General features: G+C 47.1%; 2 protein-coding genes across 2 annotated transcripts; one reads left to right on the forward strand and one right to left on the reverse strand.

Moving 5' to 3' along the window:
- The first annotated feature begins 262 nt into the window (after nt 1–262).
- On the forward strand, nt 263–3,011 carry cldn2 (claudin 2). Its single transcript, XM_008119219.3, has one exon. The coding sequence runs from the start codon at nt 432–434 to the stop codon at nt 1,140–1,142; it is 711 nt and encodes a 236-aa protein (XP_008117426.1). The 5' UTR covers nt 263–431; the 3' UTR covers nt 1,143–3,011.
- An 893-nt stretch (nt 3,012–3,904) lies between these two features.
- On the reverse strand, nt 3,905–14,035 carry rbm41 (RNA binding motif protein 41). Its single transcript, XM_062963741.1, has 7 exons — nt 13,953–14,035; nt 12,421–12,546; nt 10,251–10,458; nt 8,191–8,395; nt 7,821–8,098; nt 6,420–6,567; nt 3,905–6,338 (listed from the first exon to the last, which is right to left on the reverse strand). Exons 1-7 carry the CDS (start codon nt 14,006–14,008, stop codon nt 6,073–6,075), a joined length of 1,287 nt encoding a protein of 428 aa, XP_062819811.1. The 5' UTR covers nt 14,009–14,035; the 3' UTR covers nt 3,905–6,072.
- Nucleotides 14,036–16,030: the final 1,995 nt, after the last annotated feature.

Consider the following 16,030-nt stretch of genomic DNA (forward strand, 5'->3'; position numbering starts at 1 on the left):
CATCACTAAGACAGGGCCATACCTCACTCACTCCCAGTTCTGCACATCACTTATTGCCTGAAGAGTCAGAAGAGGTTGCTTCCGCCAAACTGTTTGTGATTCCTACTAGGTTGTGTGTGGGTTTGGACTTTTCAAAACATAATTTCTAGATATAGATAACGGGGTGGGGGTAGGAAGAGCGCTCTGCATTTTTCTGAAGCCATGGGTCAATCATTAACCCAGTGCGCCCTCCCCCTCCCTCCTGTCTCCCAGATAAAGCTCTCTCTTCCCTCCCACCCAACTGTTGCCATCTTCCAGCCTTGCTCCAACTGTCCCGAAGGAGACCGGCCGGCTGTGAAGGCGGCTGCGCCCAAGGAGACTTCGCTCTCTGCAGCCGGGGGGAGGGGGGCAACGAAGGGCGGACGGACAGCTCTTTGAACCCACAGGTGGGAATGGCCTCGGTGGGCCTGCAGCTGGTGGGCTACGGCCTGGGCCTGCTGGGCCTGCTGTGCACGGTGATCGCCACGCTCCTCCCCGGCTGGCGCACCAGTGCCTACATCGGTTCCAGCATTGTGACGGCAGTGGGCTTCTCCAAGGGCCTCTGGATGGAGTGCGCATCCTACAGCACCGGCATCACCCAGTGCGACATCTACAGCTCCCTGCTCAACCTGCCCTCTGACCTCCAGGCCGCCCAGGCCCTGATGTCCACCTCCATCGCCGTCTCCCTGCTGGCCGCCCTCCTCTGCGTGGCCGGCCTGCGCTGCACCATCTTTGCCCAGGGCTCTCCGTCCAAGGACTGGGTGGCTGTGGCCGGAGGGGCAGCCTTTGTGCTGGGGGGGCTCCTGTCCTTCATCCCCGTGGCCTGGAACATCCACGTGGTTCTCAGGGACTTCTATAGCCCTGTGGTGCCCGACAGCATGAAATTTGAGCTGGGCGAGGCCCTCTACCTGGGCGCCTTGTCCTCCCTGATCTCCATCATCGGGGGGCTCATCCTCTGCGCCTCCTGTCCAGCCCGGGAACATCGATCGCCTGCTGTCCGCTACAGCCCCTACCATGCCCAGACAGTGCCCACGCGGAGCCCCCCGCCTGCCACAACAGGGGCAACCCCATTAACAAAGACTAAGAGCGAGTTCAACGCCTACAACCTCACTGGATATGTGTAAAGGCAGGTGGACTGGTGCCTACAGATCCATGACTGCCCAGCCCTCAGCTCACCTGAAGGCACGGGACAGGTAAGCCAGCAAGGAGGCAGCCGGTCACAGTCCCCCCACTCCCCTATGCCTGTGTTTGCACCCCGCCATTGCCAGGACCTCTTCTTCCTCAATCATCACCTTGGATGGCCCCTGCCCTCAGAGTTTCTCTGGAAGATCCTGCTTTCCAGCGTGAAAAGAGCTTTCCAGCATGAAAGATGGACGGCTGTCGCAGGATGGGTCTTTGAGGCATCAATTTGCTATTGACCTCTATGGTGCGTCTGCCTCATACCCCCCCCCCCATCTTCCAGCATGGATCAGCAGGGCCCCGACACAGGACACAGGCAGGGATGCGGCAGATCCCGCAACCAGGATTACTGGGCCCAAGGCTGGTCAATGGTGACTGGAAGGAACTGGTGGGCATTCTTTGGGGAGACTGGAGGTGTGATGGGTGGGAGGGACAGATTGTGGATTCCAATTGAGCAATGGCTCAGCTGCCCACCCCAGGCTTCCTGATGAGCACAATTAAATTGGGGCAGCCGAATTAGACCTCTTTTGGTCCCTGGGGTGATGTCCTTCAGTATCAGGGCTCATCTGTAGCAGTAGCCCCTCTTCTGCTTTGCCAGGCTGCCTCCTGCAAGTGGGAAACAGGCCAAGCTCACAAGGCACAGGGCTCCAGGGCTGGGCTGGATCAAAGTGTGTCCTTTCGCTTAATGACCTCAGCAACCTCTCGCTTTGAAGAGTCACCTGCCCGCCTACCCTTATTCTCCTGTGGGAGGAGAGCAGGAACAGCCTGGCCTTGGCAGGGAATAACAAACATCATTAGGGAGGAGGGGGGAGGGAGGCCGGTGAGCTAACTGCCAGGCCCTTCTGCCTCCCACGGATGCTCTGTGTCTCTCCAGGCCTACCAGCACTGCCCGCCATGTTCTTGCCCAAGCCTCAAGGCACCAGCAGCACTGGCCCCGAAGGGAGAGGAGGAGGCCATGGGAAGCTGAAAGTGCCAGAAGACCTAGCGAGACCCTCACTGTGGGGATAGGGCGAAGGGGTGCCCTTTCTGGAGAGGGTATTGGGGAGGGAAAGGGTCACTCTGGGTGACTGGATTCATGCCCATCTGCCAACAGCCATCCTCCTCCTCTTCCTTCCATTTCTCCAAGGGAGCGGGCTGGGTGGGCACCAAAATGCCAAGCCAAGACTGGAGGGCTGCTCTGCGCTGCACCAATTTCCACCCAAAGGCAGTGCGGGCTGGGACCCTGCCTGCCCCAAGCATGAATCACTTTTCAGTGGTAACAAAAGGGAGGGCATGGAAATGGGGAGGCGGGGTACCAAGAACAGTCCCTAAATACGATCCTGGGAGGGGGGAGGGCATACGGTGCCATTGCATTGGGAAAGCAGACCCTTCTCATGTGTGTGTTGCCAAAGGCTTTCATGGCTGGAATCACTGGGTTGCTGTGAGTTTTCTGGGCTGTATGGCCCTGTTCCAGAAGCATTCTCTCTTGATGTTTCACCCACATGTTTGGCAGGTATCCTCAGAGGTAGGAGCTGGGGTGGCACAATGGGTTAAACCCTGAACACACCCTGAACTGTTGACCTGAAGGTTGGCTTGTTCTCAAGTTGCTTCTGACATGATAAAAAAAAATCCCCAGAGGTGTGAGGTCTGTTGGAAACTAGGCCAACAGACACCACACCTCTGAGTTTGCCTGCCATAGGTGTGGGCAAAATGTCAGGAGAGAATGCTTCTGGAACATGGCCATACAGTCCAGAAAACTCCCAACAATTCTTCTCATGTGGTTTGGTGGATGGGTGAGCTGAACTGTTGTCAAATAAAGCTGTGAAAACTCTGTCTCCCTCGGCTCTTCATTGGAAGCCCATGCGGATTGGAAGAGCCCTGGGCATTGATGCCACAGGGAGAGAGCGCATCCTCCGCCATTGCTATTGCTGTGGCAAACTTCCTTCAAATGGGACGTCATCTAAGGAGATGTTAGCCTTGGAGTACCGCGTGAAAAGATCTCCAGCAATAAAGTCATTTAGATAAATGCCAGGTGACAAGAGTGCCAAGTTCACTGGTGGCAGCCTTCTCTGTGCCAACCCGTTTGCCAGTCTCTTTTATCCTGCGCAGCAACTCGGGGCTTCCCATTGGAAAGGGCCAGAAGGCCTCCCCATCCAAGGAACCAGCAGTGCCACCCAGCGGAGGGACCCGGGAATGGCCCTAAAAGGAGGGTGTGGGACAGTGTGGGACAGGGCCCATTTGCTCCATGCGCCCAGCTGGCCTTTTGTGCGCTGCCTGAAGAATTGAGGCTCCTGCAGGAGAAACACGCATCCTGTTGGGAAGCAGGCATGAAAGGGTGGTGGCCACAAGGGACACAAAGAGGCAGCAGAAGTGGGGCTCTGGAAAAAGTGGTCCCAGAGACCTCCTCTGGGGAGGGGGGTGTATCTTATCGGGCCCTTATTCCAGTGTAGTTTCGGGTCACTCCCCCTCCTGTCCAGGAAAGCCCTGAGGAGCCTGGTCCAGGATGCAGCTGCCCTCTCTGCCCGCTGCTTGCGCCATCTCCTCCTCCTCCTCCTCCTCCTCCTCTTCCTCCATCACAGAGGTTCACCGGAGGACAGCACAGCCCCAGTCATGAGCCGTAATTAAAGCAGACAGACAGCAATCCCTTAATCAGGCGCTCGGCCTTCTCTTTCTCAGCAGCAGAGGAAAGTGTCATGTCTGGAGTTAAAAAAGGAAAGCAAGGAGGAAGTGCTGCTGACGACGCTTTTAATCAGATTTGCTTTCCTAAGCTCTCCTCACGGCTGACCCCAACCTCCCCAAGAGATGCCTGGACAGGGGCCAGGACAGGGCCAAGGGGAGGGGGGGCATAACCAGAGGAAGGGGGACAATGGTCTGTTTCCACCTGAGGCCTCCCTCCTGCGAGTTGAGCCCCCCCCCCCTCCGCCTCCTCCCTCCCCTCCTCCTCTGGACAGCTCATGAGTCAAGTCAACCAAAAAACCCAACTAATGCCTGGTCAAAAAAATTACAATATATTGTCGAAGGCTTTAATGGCCGGGATCACAGGGTTGTTGTATGTTTTCCGGGCTTTATGGCCATATTCTAGAAGTATTCTCTCCTGACGTTTCACCCACATCTATGGCAGGCATCCTCAGAGGTTGTGAGGTATGGAGAACCTAAGCAAGGAAGGTTCATATATATATGTGGGAAGTCCAGAGTGAGGGAAGAACTCTTGTCAGTTGGAGGCCAGCATAAATGTTCCAGTTAATCACCCTAATTTGCATTGAATGGTTTCATCTACTAGCTACTTTCTGCCTGGGGGCATTCTTTGTTAGCTGCCCCTAGTTCCCATGTCTCAGAGTGTTGCTTCTTATTTACTGTTCTGAAGCATGTGGACAACTTCAACAGAAAGGAGGAAACCATGAAAATGAACAAAATCTGGCTACCAGTATTAAAAAACTCAAAAATCAGAACAATAAATAAGAAGCAATACTCTGAGACATGGGAACTAGGGGCAGCTAACAAAGGATGCCCCCAGGCAGGAAATAGCTAGTAGATGTAGCCATTCAATGCAAATTAGGGTGATTAACTCCAATGCTTTTGGGGTGGAAAGAAACATTGCCCAGGGGACGCCTGACTGAATTCACTCAATCTTCGGGGAGGCTCTTTCCGTGTCCCCCGAATTGTATTTGTTGTACAATGCTTTTGACACGAAATAAATAAATAAATAAGGGTGATTAACTGCAACATTTACACTGGCCTCCAACTGACAAGAGTTCTTCCCTCACCCTGGACTTTCCACAGATATATATTAACCTTCCTTGCTTAGTTTCTCCATACCTCACAACCTCTGAGGATGCCTGCCATAGATGTGGGCGAAACGTCAAGGGAGAATACTTCTCAAACATGGCCATACAAGCCCGGAAAACATACAACAACCCAGTTACAATGTAGTTTAATCACTTCAGGACAGAGAGGGGCAAAAGGGAAGAAAGCCCCCGCCCCCATACTGTAATGGCATCTCACCTGGAGAAAAAAGGTGAGGTATAGAGCTGTTTCAACTTTGTGTTGTCGAAGGCTTTCATGGCCGAGATCACTGAGTTGTTGTGAGTTTTGCGGGCTGTCTGGCCATGTTCCAGAAGCATTCTCTCCTGACGTTTTGCCCACATCTATGGCAGGCATCCTCAGAGGTTGTGAGGTCTGTTGGAAACTAGGTAAGTGGGGTTTATATATTTGTGGAAGGTCCAGGGTGTGAGAAAAGAACTCTTGTCTGCTGGGGAAAGTATGAATGTTATAATTAGTCATCTAGCATGTAATGGCATGGCAGATTCAAGGCCTGGCTGCTTCCTGCCTGGGGAATCCTTCCATGCTAATCAAGGTGATTAATTGCAACATTCACACTTGCTTCAAACAGACAAAATACTTTCTCCCACCATGGACATTATTTCACAGATATATAAACCCCACTTGCCTAGTTTCCAATATTCCTCATAACCTCCGAGGATTCCTGCTATAGATGTGGGTGAAATATAAGGAGATAATACTTCTGGAACATGGCCAGACAGCCTGGAAAACTCACAGAGTTCCAACTTTCTTAAGCTGCCAATGTTATTTTGCATTTCGAGACCAATGTGGCTCATGGAGGATCCTAGCACCCCAAAATTAGCCTTCTCACATTTACTCAGCACCCTTTTCAATGGGCCTAGGGGTGGGCTAGGTTCTTCAAATTCTATGAGTCCCCTCCTTCCAGAAAACCAGTAGGGTGGCCCTGAAGGCAAAGGAAAGGGCTGGTTCTGTTCCTGGATGCTTTGCCATGGCTGCCACAAGCAGAGCAGCAACTGAACGAAGCGGCTACTGGGCCCAAGACCACATTCCTCCTCACAAAGACCCAGCAGAGTCAGTCAGAAGCAGCAACTCCTATCAAGAGGGCTGCCCCACATCAGGTCTTTCTCCTGAGAAAACAATCCCCTCTCTGGATGCAATGGTGCTGCCTGTTCTGTGCTTTTTGCTGTTCTCTGCCACGTCCACACTAGTCAGGTTTTCTTCCTCAGAAGGTGGGGCAGGTGTCCCAGGACTTGGAATGGGCTCTGGTCGCCCCTTGCTCTTCCCAAACTCAATGACAAGGGGCTTCCCCAGCAAGTGGTATCCACTGGCCAGCTGCAGAGCTGCCTGGGCCACTGAGATGCCTGAAAGGAGAAGCAGGAGTCAGAGCTCTGGGCGGAGGGGACATCCCTGGGTTCACAAGGGAAGGAGGAAGAGGGCCTTACTGGGGAAGGTGAGGAAGGCTTGGCCTCGCATGCGTCCGCTCAGGAGGCGGAACCGGATCTGGGGGCCCTCCTTCTCCTGGAACCTGGCAAAGACCGACATAAGGTCTTCCACCGTCACCTGGCGACTGAGATTCTTCAGGTACAGCACCTAATAACAGAGCCCAAAGGAAACACTGCTGTTGTCAATGTGGCCTACGCTGAGGAAGGGCAGCCTGCTCCCTTGACTGCATGCACCACACTCCTAGCAGGGAACAATATAATAATAATAATAATAATAATAATAATAATAATAATAATAATAATAATAAGGCCCCTGGTGGTGGCGCAGTGTGTTAAAGCGCTGAGCTGCTGAACTTGCAGACCGAAAGGTCCCAGGTTCAAATCCCGGGAGCGGAATGAGCGCCCGCTATTAGCCCCTGCTCCTGCCAACCTAGCAGTTCAAAAACATGCCAATGTGAGTAGATAAATAGGTACTGCTCCGGTGGGAAGGTAACGGCGCTCCATGCAGTCATGCCGGCCACATGACCTTGGAGGTGTCTATGGACAACGCCAGCTCTTCGGCCTAGAAATGGAGATGAGCACCAACCCCCAGAGTCAGTCACAACTGGACTTAACGTCAGGGGAAAACCTTTACCTTTACCTAATAATAATAATAATACTTTATTTATACCCCGCCACCATCTCCCTGCGGGGACTCGGGCCGGCTTACATGGGGACACGTAAGGACAAAATATAAGCAACATAATACAAATCACAATATAAAAAAGATAAAACAGTAATACAATATATCAATTAAAACAGCAATATAGGATAAAAATTGCATTTCAAACACATAAATGGTAAGACCGTAATAAATACAGGATAGATTATTAAAAACCCGCTGGGGCTGATTAATTAATTAATGTATCTCCGAAGGAAGGAAAGAAAGAAAGAAAGAAAGAAAGAAAGAAAGAAAGAAAGAAAGAAAGAAAGAAGGAAGGAAAGAAAGAAAGGGAGGGAGGGAGGGAGGGAAGGGGGCTGCACAGGGACCTCATCCCATGGCGTTCCACAAGAAGGAACTCTCAGACACGGTAATTGTTCTATCACTATATAATATAGCGCATTATTATAACTTTATATCATTATAATATGTTTACTATATTATAGTATTACTATCTATTATTTCATTATTATTATTATAGTGTTATAATATATTATTATATTATGTCATTATTATCAAATAATATAATAATAATATTACATTATTACTTTACAATATATTATTATATCCTATATTATATATTACCTTTACCTTTACCTTATATTACAATATATTATTATATCCTAATATAGTTACTATATTATAGTATTGCTATGCACCCCTCCCCATCCCATTCCATGCCTCTCTGCTGGTGATGGTACCTGGCTTGGTTCTCCAGGGTCATAGGAGGCAAACCGGGGGATCTGGCGGATCTCTTCCTCCGAGAGGCGGCTTTGGCAGATCTCCTCTTCCGGGATGAAGGTCACCGGGCGTGTGACTAGTGCTGTTGTTTCCGGATGTGGTGCTGGGTCTGTGCCGTGCGTGGGGGGTTCCGGGAGAGGCTCCCTCGGGGGCGCTGGGGCCAGGACCTCCTGGTAGAGTGTCTCCAGGCGAGCTGCAGGGCCTTCCGTCGCAGAGGAATCCTTCTGCGGAGCCTCACCTGTGCAGCCCAAGGGAGAAGTGGCCCATCACTTGGGCTCTGGAGCCCCTCCCCTGTTCCTTCTCCCGCAAGCACCCCCTTCCATGCCCTGCCTTGGTGGTAGAGCCCCCGGAGGAAGGCATGTCGGTCGGTGCCCTGGAAGAGGGAGCGCTCGATCTCCATCTCCCGACGGCTGAGCGGCTTGCTGCCTGCAAAGCGCTGGGGCAGGGCCAGGATGCGCTGGCGCTCGGCAATCTTCTCCTGGATGGCACGGAGTCGGTCCTGACGAGCCTCAGGGGTTGCCCCCAAACCGGGGCTCTGCAAGACAAGCAGAGAAATGAGGAAGGTTCGTTAAAAAGTCAAAACAGTTAAGATTCAAGCAAATTGAAAAGACCCACCACTCTAGAAAACGTCATGGAAATGGCTCACAATTTGGGGAAAATAATAATCCTACACAATGCATTGCACCATCTCACATTTGTGTAGGATTATTATTGGGTTGCTGTGAGTTTTCTGGCTGTATGGCCATGTTCCAGAAGCATTCTCTCCTGATGTTTTGCCCACATCTATGGCAGACATCTTCAGAGGTTGTGAGGCCTGTTGGAAACTAGGCAAGTGGGGTTTATGTATCTGTGGAATAACCTCCAGGATAGGAGAAAGAACTCTTGCCTGCTGGAGGCAAGGGTGAATGTTGCAATTAATCACCTTGATTAGCACTGAAAAGCCTTGCAGCTACAAAGCCTAGCTGATTTCTGCCTGGGGAAATCATTTGTTGGGAAAGTGTTAGCTGGCCCTGATTCCAGCCATGAAAGCCTTCAACAACACATTATTGTTGTTGTTGTTGTTGTTGTTGTTGTTGTTGTTGTTGTTGTTGTTGTTGTCGAAGGCTTTCATGGCCAGGATCACAGGGTTGTTGTGTGTTTCCCGGGCTGTATGGCCATGTTCTAGAAGTATTCTCTCCTGACATTTCACCCACATCTATGGCAGGCATCCTCAGAGGTTATATACCTCAAGAGGTCATATACCTCAAAACTTCTGAGAATGCCTTCCATAGATGTGGGCGAAACGTCAGGAGAGAATACTTCTAGAACATGGCCATATAGCCCGGAAAACATACAACAACCCCATTATTATTATTATTATTATTATTATTATTATTATTATTATTATTATTATTATTGATGGAGAGACCAATGTGAAAAGGAAGGAGAGAAGATGAACCCACTCCCTACAATCCACCCACAAAGTGGGTGCTCCTACTATTTATCTATTTACCCTATTCATACCCCGCTTTTCTATACCGCAAGGGGACTCAAGGTGGCTTACATATGGCAATTATTCAATGCCTTAAAAACATATACAAAAGCTTAAAAAGAAATTAAATTAAAAATTGATACATGTTAAACATTACATTCAATATTAAAATCACACCATCCAAAAATCGTAGTCCAAGGCCATTCCGTAGTCATTGCACATATTCCAAATCTATTATTGCACTGTGCTATTCTCTCATAGCCTGATCCCAGAGCCAGGTTTTTACTTTCTTTCTGAAGGCTAGGAGGGAGGGGGCTGATATAATGTCACTAGGGAGGTAGATCCAAAGCCAAGGGGTCACCACTGAGAAGGCCCTGTCTCTCATCTCCACCTATCGGGCTTGTTCAGCAGGTGGCACCGAGAGCAGGGTTTCCCTAGACAAACTTAATCTCCAAATCGGCTCATAGGGGGAGATACTGGCCCAATTCTATTGTTGGTGGGGTACAAGGGGCTCTTTGATTGTAGGTGAACTATAAATCCCAGCAACTACAACTCCCAAATGTCAAGGTCTATTTTCCCCAAACTCCAACAGTGTTGACATTTGGGCATATTGAGTATTTGAGCCAAGTTTGGTCCAGATCCATCAGTGTTTGGAGTCCAGAGTGCTCTAGGGTTATAGGTGAACTACAACTCCCAAACTTTGGTCAATGTCCACCAAAACATTCCAATATTTACATTACAATGCACAACAGTGGCAAAATTACACTTATGAAGTCGCAATAAAAATGTTATGGTTGGGGGTTACCACAACATGAGGAACTGTATTAAGGGGTTGCAGCATTAGGAAGGTTAAGAACCACTGATGTAGGGACAACATGGGGGACCGTACTGAACCCTGCGGGACCCACAGGACCCCTACCTGCTCCTCCTGTTCCTCTCCGCCCCGGTTCCCCCTCCAGAGTCGCCGCTCGGCGTCGGAGAGGCCCATGTCCCGGAGGGCATCCTCCTCCCGGTTGCGCTGCTGCAAGGCCTGGAAGTGAGTCAGGCTGCGGGCCCCGGCGGCCTCCTCCCCGAAGGAGGGCTGGAAGAGAGCGGCCGGGGCAAAGCGGGAACGCTGCGAGAGGCATCTGGAAAAGGTAATGCATATTGGGTATTGTGGTATGTTTTCCGGGCTGTATGGCCATGTTCTAGAAGTTTTCTCTCCTGACGTTTCACCCACATCTATGGCAGGCATCCTCAGAGGTTGTGAGGTATGGAGAAACTAAGCAAGGAAGGTTTATATATATCTGTGGAAAGTCCAGGGTGAGAGAAGAACTCTTTGTCAGTTGGAGGCCAGTGTGAATGTTGTAGTTAATCACCTCAATTAGCATTGAATAGCTTCATCTCCTGGCTTCCTGCCTGGGGGCATCCTTTGTTCAGAGTCGTTAGCTGCCCTTGGTTCCCAGTGTTGCTTATTTACTGTTCTGATTTTTGAGTTTTTTAATACTGGTAGCCAGATTTTGTTCATTTTCATAGTTTCCTCCTTTCTGTTTTTTCCCCTCCCCAGAGGGAATTTTTATTAATCATTATTTTATAATACACTAGCTGTGCCTGGCCACGCGTTGCTGTGGCGTTGTCTGGTGGTGTTGGTGAGAAATTGTTGAGGTAGTATTGAATGTCTGTTGTATGGTTGTCTTTATGTTTAGTATGCACACTGAAGTGATGATATGGCAATGTGGAGTCAAGATAATCCAGTTCAAAGCAGATAATATAAGATTCTAAATGGGTTATATAGCTGTTTGGAAGGGCCTTGAGTCTACACTGCCATATAATCCAGTTAAAATCTGATAATCTGTGGAAGAGGCCTAAGTGAGGCCTAACTGTGCCTGTCCCTGGGCTGAGTAGGTTGCTAGGAGACCAAGTGGGTGGAGCTTAGCCTTCAAACTGGCAGCAATTGGATAAAAACTATTATTCCTCTCCTTCTAATTAGGACTTTATTTTTCTTTTCTTTTTGTTGTATCAACCTAGAGCCGTGAATGATGGGTTGTGTTGTCAAATTTCGAGGTTGGGGGGCCTGTAGTTTTGTTGTTTTGTCTGCTGCCCTGATGCCATCACTCTTTTATATATATAGATAATCATAGTTACATTTTCCTTTTCCATTCTCTTCTCCCTCCCCCACACCCACCCCACCCCCCTCCCTGTTGACAACGTAAACCTTATTTTCTTGTTACATGAGCCTTCTTTCCATTCTTCCCAATTTTTTCTTCCAGCTTTCATCATATGGTTTAACAATCTGTAACCATCTGCTAAATGGAGTCCATATTTCTTTAATTTTCTTGTTTGTCTGACCATGTTTTTTTGTGTCTTATAATGTTTCCTCTTTTCTGTTGAAGTTGTCCACATGCTTGTGAATTTCAATGGCTTCTCTGTGTAGTCTGACATGATAATTGTTGGAGTGGTCAAGCATTTCTGTGTTCTCAAATAATATACTGTGTCCAGACATGGGAACCAAGGGAAGCTAAAAACTCTGAACAAAGGATGCCCCCAGGCAGGAAACCAGGAGATGAAGCTATTCAATGCTAATTGTGGTGATTAACTGCAACATTCACACTGGCCTCCAACTGACAAAGAGTTCTTCCCTCACCCTGGACTTCCCACAGATATATACGAGGGCTATCCACAAAGTTATCCACAAAATCACTAATAGTTATGAAACGTGCCTAATTTTGAATGGGGACTATATTTAAAAGTACTATTGCAGTGCGGCTTTCAAATGTATATAATAAATATTTATTCCTATATGTTGTTAATTTTTAATTCCAAAACGTCATTAACTTTGTGGTTAGCCCTCGTATAAACCTTCCTTGCTTAGTTTCTCCGTACCTCACAACCTCTGAGGATGCCTGCCATAGATGTGGGCAAAACATCAGGAGAGAATACTTCTAGAACATGGCCATACAGCCCGGGAAACACACAACAACCCTGTGATCCCCGCCATGAAAGCCTTCGATAACGTATTGGGGATGGCATTTAATCTCGTTGTACAGTGTGCAAATGACAACAAAGCCACCCTCTTCTCCCCTCTTTGGAAGGGGCCCGGGGCCACTTACCTCTCTAGGGAGGCTGAGGGGTCTAGCTGGTGGCGCAGGAGGCTCCGCAGCTGCCGCTCGCCCTCCGTCTCCAGCGCCTCGGGCCCCGAGGGCTCCTCCCCGGAGGGCCCCAAGAAGCCACTGACCCTGAGGGGCAAAAGGAGTAAGCCATTATATATTGGACAAGCCTATTGGACTGATGGTGTTGCCTATTATTTCAGGTACAATTCGATCCCCTCCCCCCCCCCGCAGAGGGCCACCCAGCAATTGCTACTGTCTCCTTTACCATCAGATGGGAGCACCCCCCCCCCCCCCCAAGATCTAACTGCCATTCTGGAGCAGAATGAAGGCGGGGCCAGGAAGACATCTTTCCACCAGGTCTCCTGTATCCATTTAATGATATAATAATATATAATAATATTATACTATACTAATATTATAATATATTGTATATACATGTAATATTAATAATAATATTATGATGTAATACAATGCAATAATAATTATAATTCACTATTATAATTGTATATTTATATTACATGCAATATTACTAATAATATTGCAATATAGTCGTATAATATAATATATTGTATGTATATATACAGTAGAGTCTCACTTATCCAAGCTAAACGGCCGGCAGAAGCTTGGATAAGTGAATATTTTGGATAATAAGGAGGGATCAATGAAAAGCCTATTCAACATCAAATTAGGTTATGATTTTACAAATTAAATACCAAAGTTTCATGTTATACAACAAATTTGAAAGAAAAAGTAGTTCAATACGCAGTAATGTTATGTTATAATTACTGTATTTACGAATTTAGCAACAAAATATCATGATATATTGAAAACATTGACTACAAAAATGGCTTGGATTATCCAGAACCTTGGATAAGCGAGGCTTGGATAAGTGAGACTCTACTGTATTATGATGTAATACAATGTAATAATAATTATAATTCACTATTATAATTGTATATTTATATTACATGCAATATTACTCATAATATTGCAATATAGTCCTATAATATAATATATTGTATGTATATATACTTGTAAACTGCCCTGAAGGAGGGCGTTATATAAATGTCTCAAATAAATAAACGATAGATAGATTAGACGCCCATAGGCCATCTAGTTCAACCCCCTTCTTCCAAGCAGTGAAGCACAATTCGATCCCTCCAGACAGATGTGCATCCAAGCCTCTACTTGAAAGAGTCCAGAGAGGAGATAGGTGCGTAGATGAGGCATGAGCAAACTTCAGCCTTCCCTCCAGGTGTTTTGGACTTCAACTCCCACAATTCCTAACAGCCTACCGGCTGTTAGGAATTGTGGGAGTTGAAGTCCAAACCACCTGGAGGGAAGGCCGAAGTCTGCCCATGCCTCACCTACACACTTATCTCCTCCATGGAAGAGGCTCCGCGGTGACACAATTCGATCCCTCCCGAGAGATGGTCATCCAGCCTCTGCTTAAAGGCCTCAGTAGCTCTTCGGGTTTCGGGGGAGCTTTCGAAGGCCAGAACCCCACCCGGAAGGCAAGGCTGCCTGCCCACCTCTTCATGGCCGCGGCATGGCCCTCCAGCCCTATTCGGACTACAAGTCCCGGCATGCCCCGCGCCCGGCAGGAAAAAAAAGCACTGGGAGGGGGCGTGGCTCCGGAGCGGAGGCTGACGAGGGAAGTCACATTCCTTCATTTACCTCCTTTTCATTCTTATCTGTAAGCTGTTGGGAATTTTAGGAGTTGGACTCCAAAATACAGTAGAGTCTCACTTATCCAACATAAACGGGCCAGCAGAACGTTGGATAAGCGAATTTGTTGGATAATAAGGAGGGATTAAGGAAAAGCCTATTAAACATCAAATTATGTTATGATTTTACAAATCAAGCACCGATACATCATGTTATACAACACATTTGGCAGAAAAAGTAGTTCAATACGCAGTAATGCTATGTAGTAATGACTGTATTTACGAATTTAGCACCAAAATATCACGATGTATTGAAAACATTGACTACAAAAATGCGTTGGATAATCCAGAACGTTGGATAAGCGAGTGTTGGATGAGTGAGACTCTACTGTACCTGGATTTTACAAACTGTCTACAGATAGAACACTCAGAAGATGGGAATTCCAGACGAGAAACAATCAGGGCCAGTTAACACCTCCCAACCAAGGATACCCCCAGGCAGAAAACAGCCAGGCTTTGAAGCTGCCAAGCTATTCAATTCTAATTATTGTTGTTGTTTTATGTAGTTATAATGTTTTTAATTAATTGTTCTGTTGTTGTTGTTTTAAATAGTTTTTATTTAAATGTTTTCTATGAGGGGGAATAGGGGAAGGAAGAGAGGGAAGGAGGTGAGAGGGTAGAGGGGGGAGGGAGGGGGGAAGAAAGAAAAAAGTTTGAAAAAGATGTGTATGTATATAGATAGATTTAAAAAATAGGAAAAGATAAAAAATGAAAATATATAGAACTTCCTTTCTTCTTTATAGTTGGGTGGTGTAAAAAAATAATAAAATTGTCCATTGGGGTTTTTTTTCCACGTCAAGAGCAACTTGAGGAACTGCAAGTCCCTTCTGGAGTGAGAGAATTGGCCGTCTGCAAGGACGTTGCCCAGGGGACGCTAGGATATTTTTACCATCCTTGTGGGAGGCTTTTCTCATGTCCCCGCATGGAGCTGGAGCTGATAGAGGGAGCTCATCCGCACTCTCCCCAGGTGGGATTCGAACCTGGCAGCTTGCAGATCAGCAGCCCAACCCTCAAGTCACAAGGCTTTAACCCACTACTCCATTGGGTTTGTCTTAAACTGTGCTATAGTCCATTCCGTTTTCTCTCTTCATTTTAGATTAGGATCTTTAGCTTGTTTTCTTTCATCCAATCCTTGAACGGAGTCCAATCAGTCCTAATTTTGCTTTTTCCCTGGGTTTTGGTGATCAGGGATGTCAATTCATCCATGTTCATAATGTCCAACATTTTCTCAATCCATTCTTCCTTCGTAGGTATGTTTTCCTGTCTCCAGCCTCTTGCGTAGATAATTCTTGCAGATGTTGTGATAAAGGTGAAAGCTCTGTCTGTATTTGTAGGCCGGTCTATATTTGTTAATCCTAGCAAGAAGTACTGTATATACTCGAGTATAAGCCTAGTTTTTCAGCCCTTTTTTTAAGACTGAAAAAGCCCCCCTCGGCTTATACTTGGTTGGCTTATATTTCGGTCAGCTTATACTCGAGAATATATGGTACATTTATTATTTTTCTCTATTATTATTGGTATTATTACATCTATTATTTTTCTCTATTATTGTTGCTACTATTACATTTATTTTGCTCTATTTTTATTATTATTAATAATACATTTATTATTTCACTCTGATCTTATTATTATTATTGCATTTATTATTTTACTCTATTATTATTTAAAGGATACATAAGCACATTTGCATTGAAGATGAGAATAATGATTTGATCAGAGTTGGACAGTCTTATCTTAAATTTGAGCTTTATGTAAATATTCAAAAACATTTAACCTACTGAGGCCTCAATTAATGTAATTTTATTGGTATCCATTTTTATTTTTGAAATTTACCATCCTCGGCTTATACTGGAGTCAATGTTTTCCCAGTTTTTTTGTGGTAA

This window comes from Anolis carolinensis, unplaced genomic scaffold, assembly GCF_035594765.1.
Source record: "Anolis carolinensis isolate JA03-04 unplaced genomic scaffold, rAnoCar3.1.pri scaffold_12, whole genome shotgun sequence".
In the NCBI taxonomy this organism is placed as follows: domain Eukaryota; kingdom Metazoa; phylum Chordata; class Lepidosauria; order Squamata; family Dactyloidae; genus Anolis; species Anolis carolinensis.